The sequence below is a fragment of the Vicugna pacos genome, chromosome 3 (assembly GCF_048564905.1).
Source record: "Vicugna pacos chromosome 3, VicPac4, whole genome shotgun sequence".
Classification (NCBI taxonomy): domain Eukaryota; kingdom Metazoa; phylum Chordata; class Mammalia; order Artiodactyla; family Camelidae; genus Vicugna; species Vicugna pacos.
This window is the reverse complement of record NC_132989.1, coordinates 92,009,118-92,025,900: the sequence shown is the minus strand read 5'-3', so window position 1 is coordinate 92,025,900 and position 16,783 is coordinate 92,009,118. Positions and strand designations below refer to the sequence as shown.

General features: G+C 36.4%; 1 protein-coding gene across 1 annotated transcript in view; it reads right to left on the bottom strand.

Annotated features, from left to right (window-relative positions):
- Positions 1 to 13,769, bottom strand: part of C6 (complement C6) — a 52,532-nt gene extending 38,763 nt beyond the window's left edge. The window contains exons 1-5 of the mRNA XM_015242104.3: positions 13,612 to 13,769; positions 11,933 to 12,089; positions 10,283 to 10,427; positions 5,650 to 5,791; positions 575 to 713 (exon numbers count right to left, since the gene is read on the bottom strand). Of these exons, the coding sequence (XP_015097590.2) occupies positions 575 to 713; positions 5,650 to 5,791; positions 10,283 to 10,427; positions 11,933 to 12,089; positions 13,612 to 13,754 (726 nt within the window). The 5' untranslated portion in view covers positions 13,755 to 13,769. The remainder of the gene's footprint in view (positions 1 to 574; positions 714 to 5,649; positions 5,792 to 10,282; positions 10,428 to 11,932; positions 12,090 to 13,611) is intronic.
- Between the last annotated feature and the right edge of the window lie 3,014 nt (positions 13,770 to 16,783).

Below are 16,783 nucleotides of genomic sequence, written 5' to 3'. Positions count from 1 at the left end.
ACTCTTTGACGTCTAAATTTTGTGGTTATCTGAGAGAACTAACTACTGTAGGAAAAAACTCTGAGTAAGCCAAACCATCTATCTGAGTGGAGATATGTTGCAGTTGTATGTTCACGGAGAAAGCATGGACTCTGAAATTTGGGAAAGCTGTGCTTAAGTCTCTAATCCACTACTTACTAGCTGTTTAACTTTGGACAAATTAGTTTCCTTCGCTATTTTTTAAAAATAATTTTATTTTATTTTTAATTTTTTGAGGGGGGGAGGTAATTAGATTTATTTATTTATCATCGGAGATACTAGGGATTGAACCCAGGACCTCATGCATGCTAAACACACACTCTACCACTGAGCTATACCCTCCCCACTAGTTTCCTTATTTTTCATCTGTAAATTGATAATAACACTGACCTCATTGGGTTGTGGGAGGATTAAACACCAACACGTAACAGGTGATTAAAAATTTTCATTACGGTTTTATTCTGTCCCTTCCTTCATTACCGTTTTTTCATTGTAAATTTAGCTTATAATCACCACTGACATTTGGAGCGCTACCATGCATGACAGGTTGTTGTACCTCGAAGTTGACGTTTTCGAGATTGGCCGGAACACGTTGTGGATTGCTGGCTCTACTGCTTTTGACAGTTTTACATATTCCTCCAGTGAAAGAATGATCAAGGACTTCTCCTCTGGGCTCTCCTGCCAGAAGATGAAACCTAAGAAACAAAGTAATTTTTAAGAATTCAGTAGATGCAGGGCAATCTTTAAAATTTACTGTATTTATATGAGAGAAATTCTTCTCTTAGACGTTTTTGACTCATGACAAATGACTTGAAGGAAAGCCTATTTCTTCTATTTTATGGTGAGGCAGCCAGAAAGGGCTGGAAGGCAAAACTCAGCCCCTCTGGCTCTTTTAAGATCCCCATATTCCACTTATTTAATTGTTCTGGACTTCCAATAGGAAATAAAATTTGGGTTTATAATTGTTTTGTGACTTACAAAACCCACACAAACAACTTTGGAAGCAGGTTATGAAATAAGTTATTACATAATTAATGCCATTCTAGTTCCACTTTCTTCAATCTAATACAGTAAAGTAATTTTTACAGAGAGCTAATAATGAAATAGCAATAGCAATATTTTAATAGAATTATAATATTATTATTGCTTTTATTAATAATTATAATAATATTGAAAAGTTATTTTTAAAATGTTTACATAATATTTACCATAAGTCTAGCACTTTTTACTTATATTAAATATTATTATATTTATTTAATATTTATGATAACCATATGATGTAGATGTAATGATTATATCCATTTTACAAATGAGGAAATTGAAGCACAGAGAGATTAATTAGCTTAAACACAAATCAAGTGTTCAAGAAATTGTTTTGTGGTAGATGAAAAACAATGCTAATTGTTTTCCAAATTGTCATAGATACTAGTATGTATTCTGTGAAAAAAAAGTTTTGTGTCAAAAATTTGCTAATGTGGGATTACACATGAAGAGATAGTAGAAAGTATATATAATGGTCCCTGTTCTTGGCTCAGAGATCCCCAAATCCTTGTCATTTCCTAAGTGGTAAGAGCACTAAGAGCATCTTTTATTCTAATATATGGTCTTTGACATCAAAGTTTTTGACACAGGGTTCCTAAATCCCTCAGAATTTCTTGGGTGATATCAGTGTCTTTTGTTCCAGTAAGGAGACTCTTGGTGGGTTCTGGATGGGGGCTGGTCACCAGAAAGATCATGCCATGAATCAAAACTTGGAATTTTCAGCCCTACCTTCCATTCTACAGAGAGGGGAAAACGGATGGAAATGGAGATAATGTTTGATCACGTCTATGTAATAAAGTCTCCATAAAAATCCCCCCAGTATGGTGTTCAGAGAGCTTCCCGGTTGGTGGGCACATGAAAGTGCAGGGAGAGTGGTGCCCAAAGAAGGTATGGAAGCCCCACTCCCCATCCCATTTACCTTGCCCTACACATCTCTCCCAACAGGATGTTTGTCTGTATCCTTTATCACATTCTTTGACAGTAAACTGGTAAATATAAGTAAATTGTTTTATTGATTTTTGTAAGCAGCTATTAAGAATTAATCAGACCCAAGGAAGGGGTGGTGGGAAACTTTGACGTGTCAGAAGCACAGGTGAAACCCCGAACTTGCAGTTGGCATCAGATGTCGGAGGGGTGGGTGCAGTCTTGTGGGACTGAGCCCTTACCCTATGTGATCTGACACCATCTCCAGTTAGATAGTGTTGAGATTCAGTTAAATTATAGGACAACCATCTAGTGTCACAGAGAATTGCTTGGTAAGGAAACTCTCCCCGCCACATCTGGTGTCAGAATTGTGAGTGTAGCAGTAGCGTGAGAATAAAAGAGGTACACTGGAGGAGAACGTGTGTGTGAATCTTATCTCAATAAAACTGTTAAAAAAATAGTGGGTTTAGTAAAGTGCATCTCAAAGTCAAATTCTTAACCATATTTGAATTTGAATCAATGAATATTTGAGGGAGGAAGCAGGAGGAATTGGTCTGGAAAAAACTTTCCAAAGTACTTAAGTTAGCATGGCAAACACAGGTGTTTAAGACTCAGACGTTTTTTGAGCTGGGACATCACTGAGGGAAAAAGAACTGTTGACTTTATACTGCCTTATCCAATGTGCTTTTACGTTTGTCACAAACAAGAAAGGTCTAGGAAAAAATGGCTCCCAGGTCACGCGGAATCTCTGAAGGTAGCAGCTGCTTGCAGCAGAGAACCTGAAGATAGGGTTTTTGTGGAGATGGCTCTGTCGGGGCACACCTTGAGGAACTTTTTGGAAGTGAAGTCAACTACGCATAATTTCCAGCTCTATTCTTTTTCCTCTTCGGTGTGGCATTTAAGTTGACTTTAAATATTTTCGGGTTTCAAATACATTATGGCTTTTAATATTTTAGATTTCTAAAATATTTGTATCTAATTTGGCTTTAAGTGTTATATTTTGTAACTTTTTGAATTTAATTAAAAATTTTACATATAGACATATGAATCTGCATGCATGTTCATGCATTGATATGTGTATATGTGTGTATGTACACGTCTATCTGTGTGTGTGTGTGTGTGTGTGTGTGTATGCCTTTGTACCTTGGCTGAGCCTGATTAAAAATAAACAACATGATATTGTTGCCTGATTCTTGCTTCAGGTTTAAGACCTGGTGACTGATGTTGACAAAGTAGCAATATTGGTATGTCTTTTTAAGTTCTTTCTTGGAGAGACGATATTTAAAAAGAGGTACAGTCACCCAGGAAGCTAACATTTTTGGGTAGAAATGTGTCAGATGCAGACAGAGATTCCAAAGCCAGTGGATTAGAAAGAGATTCCAGTAAGCAGCTTTCAAAACTCTCACTCCCTGGGGAGGCGAGGAGAGGACTGGCTGTCCCTGAGCCAGCAGATTTTGATCATTTCTGAGAATCCTTGGGACAAGAGTTCTGGTTGGCAGAGGGCCACACAGCTCTTCTGCCAAAGTACACAGAGCATGTGATCCTCCCCATCTGTAACTCTAGAGTCTCGACCAACTGAACAAGAGGTGAGTTTGTAATGTCACCCCTAATCAATCAGAACATTAGAAAACTTGATTAACAGTGGGAGTTTTTGGCTGAGTTTTTCTCCCAAAGAAAGGAAAACAGGAAACCACTTCTGTACATTGATAAGAAAATGCTGTTGAAATATTCTCATTGAAATCAACTCTAAGTAGTTCTTAGGACAGAACCTCAAAGCAGTTTGTAGTCATCCAACACACAGGCGAAGAAACTATAACCCAGAGATGTTCAATTACTTGGTTACGATGTAGTAAGTTTGTGCAGAAGTAGGTCTAGAATATGGCTCCTCTTACTTTCAGACTGATGATTGTTCCATTTTACTGCTGTCCTTGAATCTGGTCCAGCAGCTTCTAGTTTTTGTTCTAATGAAAAGAGGTTGTATTTACAACTGCTGTGTTTGTCTTGGGTGCTTCAAGGTTTCATTTTATAAAGGGTTGGCAGTGTAAGTGAAGACTTCAAAACAGAAGTCCAAAACAAACTATTTGCTTTCTGACCAAAAATTGAAGGGAGAATTCTTTACCATGTATGAGAACAGGAGAGTTCAAGAGATTACCTTTACTAGTTTCTCTTATGCTTCCAACTAAGGCTTAGTTCTTCTATTTTTATTGACTTATATTTCCTCAAGTTTTCTAAGACATGGCTCAGTCTAATGAATTTAGAATCCCTTGCCAACCCTCCAGTGTCCTCATCACCTAAAACAGGAACATTAGAATCTCTGAGCACTATTCAAAGATTGAGAGGAGGGTTGCATGGTCTACCATTTCTTCTAGTATATTGCCATCTCTAAGGTGGATATTGTTCCAAATCAGAATGAAATGATAGGAATAACCCGGGTTTTGAAGTCTAGATTTGAATCCTGTTCCTCCATTTACTAGATAGACTTGGATAGGTTACTTAACCTTGCTGAGGCTCGGTTTCCTGGTTTGTAAGTTGGTCAAGTAGAACAGATGGTAATACAGGCCTGTCCTTCTGCCTTTAAACTGTTCTGACCTAACCATGCATCACAGAGTTCACGTGAGAGCAAGTTTTGGAAGCCCTAGCCATGTTCACTCCACCTCTTACTCTCCTATTTTTCCCACACTATTATTTTTTTTAATCACCCTCTTTTTTCTGTTTGCCTGACTCCTCTCTTTCTGGCTTTGTCTCCATTATTGGCTCAAGGCTCGCCTCTCACTGATGATTGGTTTTGTTTCTTTAGTGTTTTCACTTTCGGTACACTCACAAGCATCCTTTTCTGATACCCTATTTTTCCATCATCAGTGGGAGTTTTTGTTTGAGGTTTTCTTCCAGGGAAGGGAAAAGGAAACCAATCTGCATATTGAGAAGAAGAAGATGTTGACTCACTCTCATTGAAATCAACTCTAATTTGGAATCTGTAGGACAGAGCCTCAAATCATAGTCATCCAATGCACAGATGAGGAGACTATGCATTTCTGAGTAGGTACACACACTTTCAAGACCTTGCCCCAGGAAACCAAAAGGGGGTGGGTATAGCTCTGTGGTAGAACACATGCTTAGTATACAATATGGTCCTAGGTTCAGTTCCTGGTAACGCCACTAAATATACATATATGTTAAAAATATGAATTCATATTATACTGTACACCAGAAATTGACACAACATTGTAAAATGACTATACTTCAATAAAAAATTTAAAAAAAAAAGAAAAGAAATGGTGGCCAGAAAAAATAAAAAAAGACCTAGCTTCAGGAATCCAGGAATACACCCTGGCACATCCCAGCTTGGCTAGCCTCCCACCAGTTTGCCCTGATCCACTCAAGAGCTGCCGGAAGGCTATATGAGAATTAAAACAACTAATGTTTGTGAAGTCTTCATAATACTGCCTACTATTAACTAAATGTGAATATGCTCTTTTATTCCCTTAGAGTGAGAATTATGGTCACATGCTGCGTGAGCATGGGAGTCAGGTGAGACAGGGCTGGTGGGAACAGGAAAAGGTGAGTGAGGAAGGTGGATGATGATGTGTCTCATTGCTTTATGGTTGCTTCCAAGTTATCAGTTCTGAGATGGTTTTACTCCTCAAATGATAAAAAGATGTTACATACCCAGTGCCCATCAACTGTACGCTAGGGATGGGATTATACTTCGATGAGCACACTGCTTTTGTTCTTCCACAATTCCTTTCATCTGAATTGTCTCCACAATCATTTTCTCCATTACATTCCAACTTGCTGGCGATGCAGCGACCTAGTCAGGAAAACAACATTGGCCACATTGAAACATTGACAACAAATTACCATTTAAGAAAGGATTTATTAATTTGAAACATGAGTGCTTTAAACTTCAAGGGAAAGTTGAGGACAAGTTTTCATTATTTTTGATAAAGATGTAGGAAATATGGAAATGGAATGGTAAGTTGATATTTTGCCCTTTTTTTTTTAGGATGACAAGAGTCACGATAAAATTATTTAGTCACTTTTGGGGCTGATTGTCTCAAAGAAGAGTAGTTTCTGGAATCCCATTCCCATTAGAGTGAATTTCCTGCAGAAATCATATTCTGTAGGAGTTAGAGATTTGCAGATACTAAGTGATATATATATATATATATATAGAGAGAGAGAGAGAGAGAGAGAGAGAGAATAGGTAAACAACAAGTTCATGCTGTATAGTGTAGGGAACTATGTTCGATATCTTGTAACTTATGGTGAAAAATAATATGAAAACAAATATATGTAAGTTCCTATATGACTGAAGTATTGTGCTATACACCAGAAATTGACACAACAGCGTGCACTGACTATACTTGAATAAAAATATACATAAAAATATTCTGTAGGAGAAAACTAACAATAGGTTCAGAATTTTGTTTTTATTCAGAATAACAGACTCAAGGTCACTGCTTTTGTTCAAAAAACTATAATTTCACACACATGTTTACTGGTGCACATAACAATGTGAATGAATCCAAAATTTTATGTTGCATGAAAGAAGTCTGGCACAGAAGAGTCATGCCATGTGATTCTTTTATTTGACGTTCAAGAACAAAGAGAGGGATTAACTGGAATGAGGAAAGAAAGAACTTTTGAGGTTTATGGAGATTTTTTGGTACCTTGATTGGGGGTTGTTTACATGGTGTACACATTTGTCAAAATCAAATTGCACATTTCTTATCTGTGTATTTTACTATACGAAATTATTTTACTATACTAATGACTACATATTTTATTGTAGATATTCACCACATATTACTTTCAATAATTGTTTCACTACATATAATTCACTATATCTAATTATGTTTTGGACAAGTTAAATACCGAGGTACTGTAGTTATTAGGTAGCAGTTTAAGTGAATGAATTTAGGTAATAGTACCAACTCCATGTACTCAGATAATTCCCTTCCTTTTTAAACTTGTTGAATTGCATAAAGATCCTAGAAATCAGTGTGTGCCTATATATTACAGACATTGAAATGCTTTATGTACAATGACAGACAGCTTCTCTCCTCCCATCAGCCTCTTGGCTGTAATCAGGGATGCTGGCGTCTGTACCGTTATGTACAGGTCTCACTGACAATGGTTAAATGTTTGACTCAGGATTATCAGGTTAACTGTTTCAAATTGTGATCAACATCTCACTATAGCTATACATGACTATTTTGACTAACTGAAATACTTAGGAAATTGGACGTTCTGTTTTTTTTTTTTTTTACTAATAGAGAGTTACCCAGAAAGCACTTAGTTTCAACTCTTTTAGTTAATAACCTTCAGTAAGAAGGTAGAATGTAATGAAAGTAATTAAGTCCTCTTTGATTATTCAAAATTCTGCATTGTATTGAGATTATTATTATAAAGAATTATAGTAATGAACATCATAATCATACAAGACTGAAAATATAGAAGAAATTGAATTTCTGTCAATTCCAGGTTATGGTTTGAAAGATGCTCTGCTTATAAAACAGCACATATCTAGTTTTTCTGTTTGCTTTTCTTAGGGCAGAGCAGAATGGTTAATTTAGTTTGAAATAGAGCTACTTTTCCTAAAGAAAAAAAAGAACAAATATTATATATTTATAAAGTTTTGAACCTGGCATTCACAAATTTAAGCAAAAATTAATTTTTGGTGTGGTTACACTAAAAAAAATCCTGTTTTATCAGGCAGAGGTAGGGATACACCTAGCTCTCAGTAACTTAGCTTTTTGAGCAGGGTACCAGATATGTTAGAAATTCTATTTATTTTGTACTTCTAGGCATATTAGAGAGGATCTATTAGCAAGGGTAGGGATGAAAGCAAGAGGCTATCTCTTGAGTGACGTTTAGGAATGGGTGGCAGCAGTGATACAGGTCTGATGGGACACAGTTGAGAATGGTTGCAGGCCATTGAAATGCAATGGACTAGGAAGCACAAGGGGAGAGATATTGTAAGCCATAAATAGATCCTATACCAAAGAAGGAATAGGAAAGGTGAAAGGAAGTTTGGAAGGTACAAGAGTGTAGAGGTCAGCATGCTTTACCCAGCACATGCATATAGCTAAGGTGTAAGATTTTCCACTTACACCTGGAACTATGTAATCATTTAGAAATTATACATGCTTTTCCTATTTACTTGAACTGATTTGTGTCACTACCATGGTATATTATTTTTATAAACAGTTGCAAATTCTTGTCTTTATGCTTATGTCTACATTAGGACTTTAAGAGAGGAGTTGGCATGGTGCATGGGGCTTAGTCTCATGGATAATTCTGAGATCCATGTACATTGTATACATTAAAGTAATATATTTAGTCTTGGGAGTCTGAACAACAATCATGAGAGAGAAAAGGAAGGACAGTTTTTCATTCACGGAGCCAAACATCATCCTGAATCAGACAGATAATGGTCCATCCAACCTTGTATTCCCTCTGAGAGTAGCATCAGTGGATGTTTTTAGGAGGGCACAGCAGTGTATCATCTTCAGTGGAATATTTAACAACCAATAGGCTGTGGCACCAACAAATCAGAATGGATGCCAACCACCTTTGTGCCAGGGATTAGCAAGTTAGTGGCTGGATCCTAGGAAGACCTAGGAATTCCTGATGAAGGGATCTGGACAGCAGGGCAGAAGTCACTAAGAGAGCTCAGGGTAGCAGCTGCTTACTGGCCTTTACAGATGCATTTCAATAGTTCAGTTTCTATCAGTAGCTAAGCACGTATTGCTGATGAACTAGAGATCAGCTGTGCCTACACCACTCATGTTTGTGAAATTGCTCATTGTTACAAATTGGCAGCCCATGGATGTATCTAAACCCTTCTCAAACTTGTGGATATTTCTGGCCTAAATAAGACTCTTTTTGTAATATGTTTCATAGATTTATCTTTTGAATAAAAGAATTCTTCCTGGTAATCTGTTCTAAAAACTACCCTTCAAGGTTCAAATTGTTGTGCTTCGGTTCTAGATCTTTATCTTAATATTCTGGATATAATGCTTAAGTCTGTATTCTCCTCAGCCATTGCCATTAGATTTTTCTCATATTCCCTCTTTTGTCAATATGTGACATGACCTTATTCATGTAGGCATAAATGATATCTCTCAACTCATATTTAGGGGGTGGGGCACATTAGGAAAACCCTGACACCAGCATTCCTGTCTGACATTCAGAAAAAGACTGGCAAAACCAAAGGCAGGAGTAAGAGGAGAAAAACAGATCCAAGTCTGGGATCAATTCTCTATAGGAATTTGAAATCTGCTGTCAAGTTTTAAATGCTTTACTTTTCAGTGTATTCCAGAGTACACAGAAATGAAGTGGATTTTATTCATCTGAACTCTATTTCACTTTAACTTTAAACTGACTATTTATTTAAGAAATCAATGAACTCTGGCCCATGGACTAAATGATTTTGTAAATAAAATTCTATTGGAACACAGCCGTGCTCATCTGTTTATATACTGTCCATGGCAGCTTGGATGCTATGACGCCAGACTTGAGTGGTTGCAACGTAGACGGTATGGCCTGCAAAGCCTGAAATATTTACCGTCTGGACCTTTACTGAAAAAGTTGGCAGACATCTGATCTAGACTGCTCAAAGTGCTGAGCCTTGGAGGGCTATCAATAAGCAAGAGAATACATAGATTAAGTAGTATATTCAAGATGTGCTTATAATTCAGTGATATTTAAATATCAGAATTTACAAACCTGAATTAGAATTGGACTCGAAGGGATTGATGCCATCATCTGAATCATTTTCAGTCTTCTCTTTTGGAATTATCTTGGAGTCATTCAATGGACCATGCCAGAAAATTTGTCACATCATCTCTAGTCATCCCCTTGACATAGTATCTTTATATGAATATTCTTATCTTAATAAATGATATTAAAATCTTATAAATCTGTCACTCCTTTTCAACTGCTCATTCTGATTCTAGACTTGTGCTTATTAATAGCCGATTGTTAAAAGTATTTGCCTCCTGCTCCTCTCCCTCCTCCTCCTCTCCCTCCTCCTCCTACTGTTTGATGACCGAGGAGGAACCTGGGCACCAGTACTTGATAAGCAAATGAATCAGGCAAGTGGCCAAGATGATTATAGCTTGAAAGCTGTAATTTCACACATGAATAACGTGTAATTGGTACCATAACACCCCTGTCTCCCCATGCTGAAAATGTGGTGGGACTTCTCGATCATGGCTTTCACTGGGAGTCAATTGGAATAACTTTATTTAGTCATTTTTTAGTGGAAACTGAACATTTTCCAAAAGTACATTACCACTGTCACAGCGGAATTTATCCTCGCAGTCGACTTCTTCAATTTTGCAGAGCTTAGATGGAATGCATGGTTGAAAGGTCATGAGGGGCTCAGTACACGGTTGTCCTCCAAACTGACTGGGGTGCAAGATGGATCTAACTTTAAACTGAAAGAAAAGGAGAGAAAGGTGAGTAACTCTGAGGCTGGGTCAAAGCCAAAAAATAGATAAGAAAACTGGGCTTCTCAATCACAGTAGTGATTTTTCCGATAGTGGTGTTTCTAAATTATCTAGTGATTTTTCCAGTTCCATTATCGTGTGTTCCTAAGGAAGTCAATACTTTTTGGGCCTCACTTTTCCAACCAGTAAAATGAGGAAGTGGGACAAAAGATTTCTAAGACTTCTAATTCTGAAATCATATGATTCTAAATTAAATCGGAATCAAATGAGCAAATATTTACTGAGAGTGTCCTGAGTGCAATAAATCTTCCAGGTAATAACAATAGCCCTTTCATTTCTCAAAGATAGTGTGAAGTAATAAAAATAAAAAGATTAGGGGCTCTTTTGTATGTGAAAGTCACCATGGAGCCCAAGGCTAATACACTCTGCACTTTAAAAGATTTTAAATGGGCAGTAGTAAAACAAAGAGTCAGGGAGGGATACAGGGGGCAAAGGGGATGGGAAGGGATAAATTGGGAGTTCAAGATTTGCAGATAATAACTACTATATATAAAATAGATAAACAACAAGTTTCTTCTGTATTCAATATCTTGTAGTAACCAGTAATGAAAAAGAATATGAAAACGAACATATGTATATATATGTATGAATGAATTATTATGCTGTACACCAGAAATTGATACAACATTGATACAACTTCAATTGAAAAAAAAAGAGTCAGAGAAGGATAGAAATATGATAGGATTAAAGGACAACTTTAAAGTCAGAAAAATCCAAGTCCAAAATGTAGTTTCCTATTCATTAATGGTATATTCTTGGGCAAATTACTTAATTACTTAATGACCTATAACTTTCTCATCAGTAAAATGGGTAGAAAAAGTTTAAATAAGGCGATGTATGGAAGGAACCTAGAGCAGTTTCTCTCAGAGAGTGGCTGCTTTAGCAATGAGTTCCTTTGCTTCCCTAATGTGTGAATGCTTAGCGGCTGCCCTGACTGGGGTTCACACGGGCCAGTCAGTGTCCTTACAGGCATGAGCTTGAGGTGGGTCAATACTGCAGCCAGAAGCAACAAACAAATTGAAGGACTTTCCCATAGGGAGAGGGAAATTAGAGAAGGGCAAGGAGTCATTTTAATTATTTCCCTTCATTTCCTTCTGATTTTAAACCTTGGACTGAAATCCCCATCTTTTAGCATGTTTTTGCTTTCTGAGCTCTCAGAGGACACAGGCCATGGAATTCAGAGCTGGGCGACTGCAGTATCAATACTGGGGGGCAGAGCTTCTTTTTGGTGTTCACATGACAATAAAACATGCAAAATGAACCCTCCCTCCCCCCCAATATTGCTAAATGGAATTTTTCCCTCAGTGGAAGCTGGGACTGTTTATTTTACGAAATTGAAGAAATTCAGCATTTCTGTGATTGTTGAGTCTGTCTGGGAATTCCAGAATTTTATCGTGATTCCGATTTCCTGAATATACGCATGTGTCACCTACCTGTTTTTCAACACAAGGGTCACAGTCTGACCATGGTCCATAATCTCCCAGGAGGCAGTTGATAGGACAAGTCTGCCAGTTACATTCTCTGGTCTCCTGCTTCGTGCAAAGCTGATCACAAAAGTTTTTCAGATAGTACTGATTTATAACTATCTGCCTGCAATAGTGAGGAAAACCTGCTTAGAATGAGTGTATTCACTGTGGCTCCAGCCCCATAAGAAAGATATCATTGAACATCAACTACAGTGAAAGAAAGGAAAGGTTTCATGGAAAATCTGATAGGTTGGCATATGTGCAGTTCTTAGGAACACATAGTCCACTTAGGACCTCAGGACTGAGTCCACAATTGGTGGGGCCCAGTGCAAAATGAAAACAGAGGCCCTCATGGTCCAAAATTGTCAAGAATTTCGAGAAAGGGATGGAAGAGCATTAAGCCAAGCACAGAGCCCTTCTCAGGGCAGGGACCCGTGTGATGGCACGGGTCACACATCCATGAAGCCGGCCCTGGTGGAATTCCTGGAAGGGACTGGAAGGGAAAGAAAAGAAAAAAAGTTTCTGTAAATTGCTTAAAAGATGACAACACTGTGTGGTAAGTATGATGGCTGAGCTAGAGCCGAGTGCTATAGGGCCATAGATTAGAAGAGAAAGTAACATGAAAGATACATTTTGAAAACCTCATGTGAGTTTTCTGGGCAACAGAGGAAAGGGCATTCAGAAGGAACAGCATGTGCAAAGATCAGAGGTGGAGGAGTATGACATGTCTACGGAGGAGGTTGTGGGATGGACCTGAGAAGTGCCTGGTTGAGAAGGATGGGATATATTGTTGTACTTTATTTGGTAGGCAGTAGAGAGCTATGAGTGTTATCCACAAATCTGTTTTTACATACTTAGTGGATGGTTTATTGGGGTGGTCATTTGGAATTTTAATGAGACTCACACTATATATGTAAAAATAGCTTTCTAAAATAGATCTCTAAAAAGTGCCATCACAGTTAAAACACATTAAAATATATGCCTTTCTCCTCCAAGTCATGTGAACCTCTTCATGGAACAAAAACATTTAACAGATTTAAAGAAACTGTGGGGGATGAATAGTCTGAATTGACGAAAAGACCGAATTATTAAATGTTACCAAGTAAACACAGTTTTCTTGCCTTCTTGTCCATGCCAAACAATCACGCTAATAGCTAGCAGTGCTGCTCAATTGAGGTCCTGTTAGACTCGATTCAATGAGTGGAAAATTCTCTATAATTAACTCACTAACTGTAGGCAAGCAGAGTTATGTGCTGATTGAAAAAAAGCCTGAGTAGTATTTCTAAGTTAAATAGTCAGCTGACAATATTACACGGATTCTTATTTAAATTACTTTGAAACTCCTCAACTTTTTGGAAAGAACAAAAGTAGATTTCATTTCAAACTTATGTGGAAAAGACCTCAAATTCCATCCAAATTCATGAGTTTCTTTTTTAAAGATTTTTAAAAATTAAAGTATAGTTGATTGACATTTTATTAATTTCAAGCGTAGAGCACAGTGATTCAGTAGTTTTGCAGATTATATTCTGCAAAAATTATACTTCGATATATATTTTTTCCCATTGCTTTATGTGACACTTTTAATTTTGTTAACTGTCCTTGAGGTTTCCCAGGGTGCAAAGAAAAGCTACATAGTCCACACCCACCTCTGTCTGGTTTGGGTTCCAGAATTGCAGGTTTTTGAGCAGCTGGACCATTGAGTCCATGGGTAATGATCACAGAAACAGGCTTGGCTCTTGTCAATCAGAGCACTCAGCAGGATAAAATATAATATGGAGTGTCTGGCCATTCCTTGAGAACCTCCAGACCCTGAAAAGAAATGATATACTACATATCAAACATTTGTGGGGTAAAACCTATCAAGTCATTCTCAGTTACAGACACAAATATGGTCTTAGAAAACATCTGCATCTCCCTGCCTTCCTTAAGGCAAGGTAACACATATAAATTCACATGCCTATTAATACAAATTTGATTTCTAAAGATTTTTAGGTTAGACATTCCCATAGTTAGAATCCCCAGTACTAGTAAGTTTTTCTGAACCGTTAGTGATAGGCTACAGGACAACGTATGTAATATCTCATTATTTTCCACAATGGAAATTTTTATACAATCTTATACTTTTTAAAACAACTGCTTATTTTGTGTGAGAAGTACCCTCAAGTATTACCTAGTATGACTTTCAGTTTTTTCGTAGTTTTCTGCAACTGGGGAAAGAGTTTGGAATCTTTCTTTCTGAAATTCTTTTTAGTTTTCTGGCATCTTGGAAATTTGCTAAAGAGAGAGTTCATTATCCCACTATCTTTACTTTTAAAGTCGTGGAAGTTAGAGCTGGACTGGATCTTTGAAACCTCCAGGTTAAGTTTTCTCACTTTATGAATGATGAGATTGAGGCTTAAGCAGGTGCAGTGATGTTGAGGCTACATGACAAGTGATAGCCCAGGCCTCCTCATCCCTGGATGAGGCGCATCCTTCACTGAATTTCTAGTAACCTCCTAGACCGCAAGAGGGTTCATGCAGATGTGGCTGAATGCTGGAGAAAATTTTGGCTGGTGATTCCCCACGGCCTGTGGAAATTTGAGAATCTGAGTTACTGAATGGAATATGTCCCCAAACCATATTGCCATTTTGATTTTTGTATCTCTAACAAAACATGCAACCTGATTAAATATACACAGAAAATGCTGCTGTAATTACTATAGTAACTTCCATTCAAAGAAATAGAAAGCCATTCACCTACTTTTTCTGTGTCTGTTTTCTTATCCATAAAATAGGAATAATACTTTTACCCTCTTCATAAATTTTTGTTAGGATTCAGTCAGAAGAAGATTCATTTAAAGTACTTAGAACAATCTTTGGCATAGAATCATCACTCAACAAATACTAGCTTTTTAAAATAGTAATAACACTTGAGTGTTACAAATTTGATTGTAGCTGTTGGTCATGAATTTTTCAAAATTAGGGATTCCTCAAATTATAGCAAGAATCATGATAAAATTGAAAATATTTTTTGACGTTAAATAAGGCTATTTATGTTCAAAATTATTTAGAAACATGGCTTTAGTTACCTTTTATCTTACAAATAAAATCAGATCCCTGACCATGTTTTTTGAAATTTCAATTTCCCATCAGTGTTTCCTATCCCCCCTCACTGCTTTATTTTCCCTGTTATGAATACCTTCCTAATATATACATTATTATATAATTTAAATAAATGTACCTCCTCTTCCCTTTCTCCTTCTTCACTAGAATGTAAACACTGCCACAGCTGATCTTTTTTGTCTGTTTTGTTCATTTCAGCATATAAAGAATAAGAGCAAGCATAGTATATAATGAACAAATGTTATAGAATTGAGTCCAGGAAACAGTTTAGAAATGAGTTTTGATGAAATAAGAATAATGCAATTTATGTCCGTAATTACAGCCACTTCCGTAACATTATTCTTAAAAAATTTGTCAGATTAAGGATATTTCATAGACTAGAAACGAACTTGTCTGTTCAGTTGTCATTCATTGTTTTAGCAAGAGTGATAGTTTATAGCATAACTGGCTTATTTCTACTTTGTTGTAATAGTTGATTGAGATGAAAAACTAGCTCTCTTAAGATTCAGATTTGTTTTTAGAACACTTGTAATATATTTAGTTAGTCTGCTTCTTATTTATTTGATAACATTGTGTTCTAAAATATATAACAGTGTATGAAGGAGAACATTAAGATAGTTTATTATATGATCAACTGGAAAATTTCTGCTGATGCTCAGAAAATACAAATAATACACATCTATATTTGAAAAATTTAAACAGAACAGAAAGAAAAATATAAGGTCCAAGTTCTCTTCTACCTGTAGCCGGAAATTTCCCTGCACATAATCAATTTTCTCTTTTTGTAGGTAGCAAATGGAGGAAAAATTCTTCCATACATCACCTTACATATACACATGTATAAATGTTCTTTAAATATATATGAAAAAAAGAGGATATGTGATGTATACTACTTTGTACTTTGCTTTTTTCCACTTCATAGTATACTTTAAAAATATTTCCATATTACTAGATATATATCTACTTCACTCTTTTTAATGACTGCATAGTTTTATACCATATGAATGTATTACACTGAATTTCACCATTATTCTAATTGTAGACATTCAGTGTACACACACTGCAATAAACATCTTTGGGTACCATAAGATACAATAATAGTAATATATAATAAAAAGATATAATAATATCCTAGCATAATTTTGTAGTATATCCATGGGACCAGCAAATATATTCCTAACAGTAGACTGGCTCAAGTGATATGAATTTTAAAATATTGATAGAATTTGCCAAATTGCCCTACTGAAATATGGCTCCCTCAAATGTCTCAGAGCGTGAGTTTTTAAGTTATATTTTAATGTGGTTACTTCATGTATTTTATTTGGATGAAAGGGTACTTTAATTAAAAAAAAAGAGGTTAATCGATTTATAAAACTTCATTCAAGCCAAGAGTATGAGATCAGATACAAGAATTGTTTCTCCAGTATGTTCAGAAATTAGAGGATTTCTTCATAATAAATAAGCATTTTTAAACTCTTCTACAAGCTTAGAGAAAAAATTTAGAATAAAAGCAACCAAATCTATTGACATGTGGCTGAATATGTCCTTCAATTTAAAATGGAATCGACACGGATTTGAGTATCCATTGTGTGCTGCATAGTACTGGGTGAGAGAAAAAGAAATAGAATCCATTATTACTGTCTGGGGAAGGTAGACAGAAACTAAAGATGCTTCTCACAATTTTATTCAAGCTTTTTGTAATCCAACTCGTAGAAA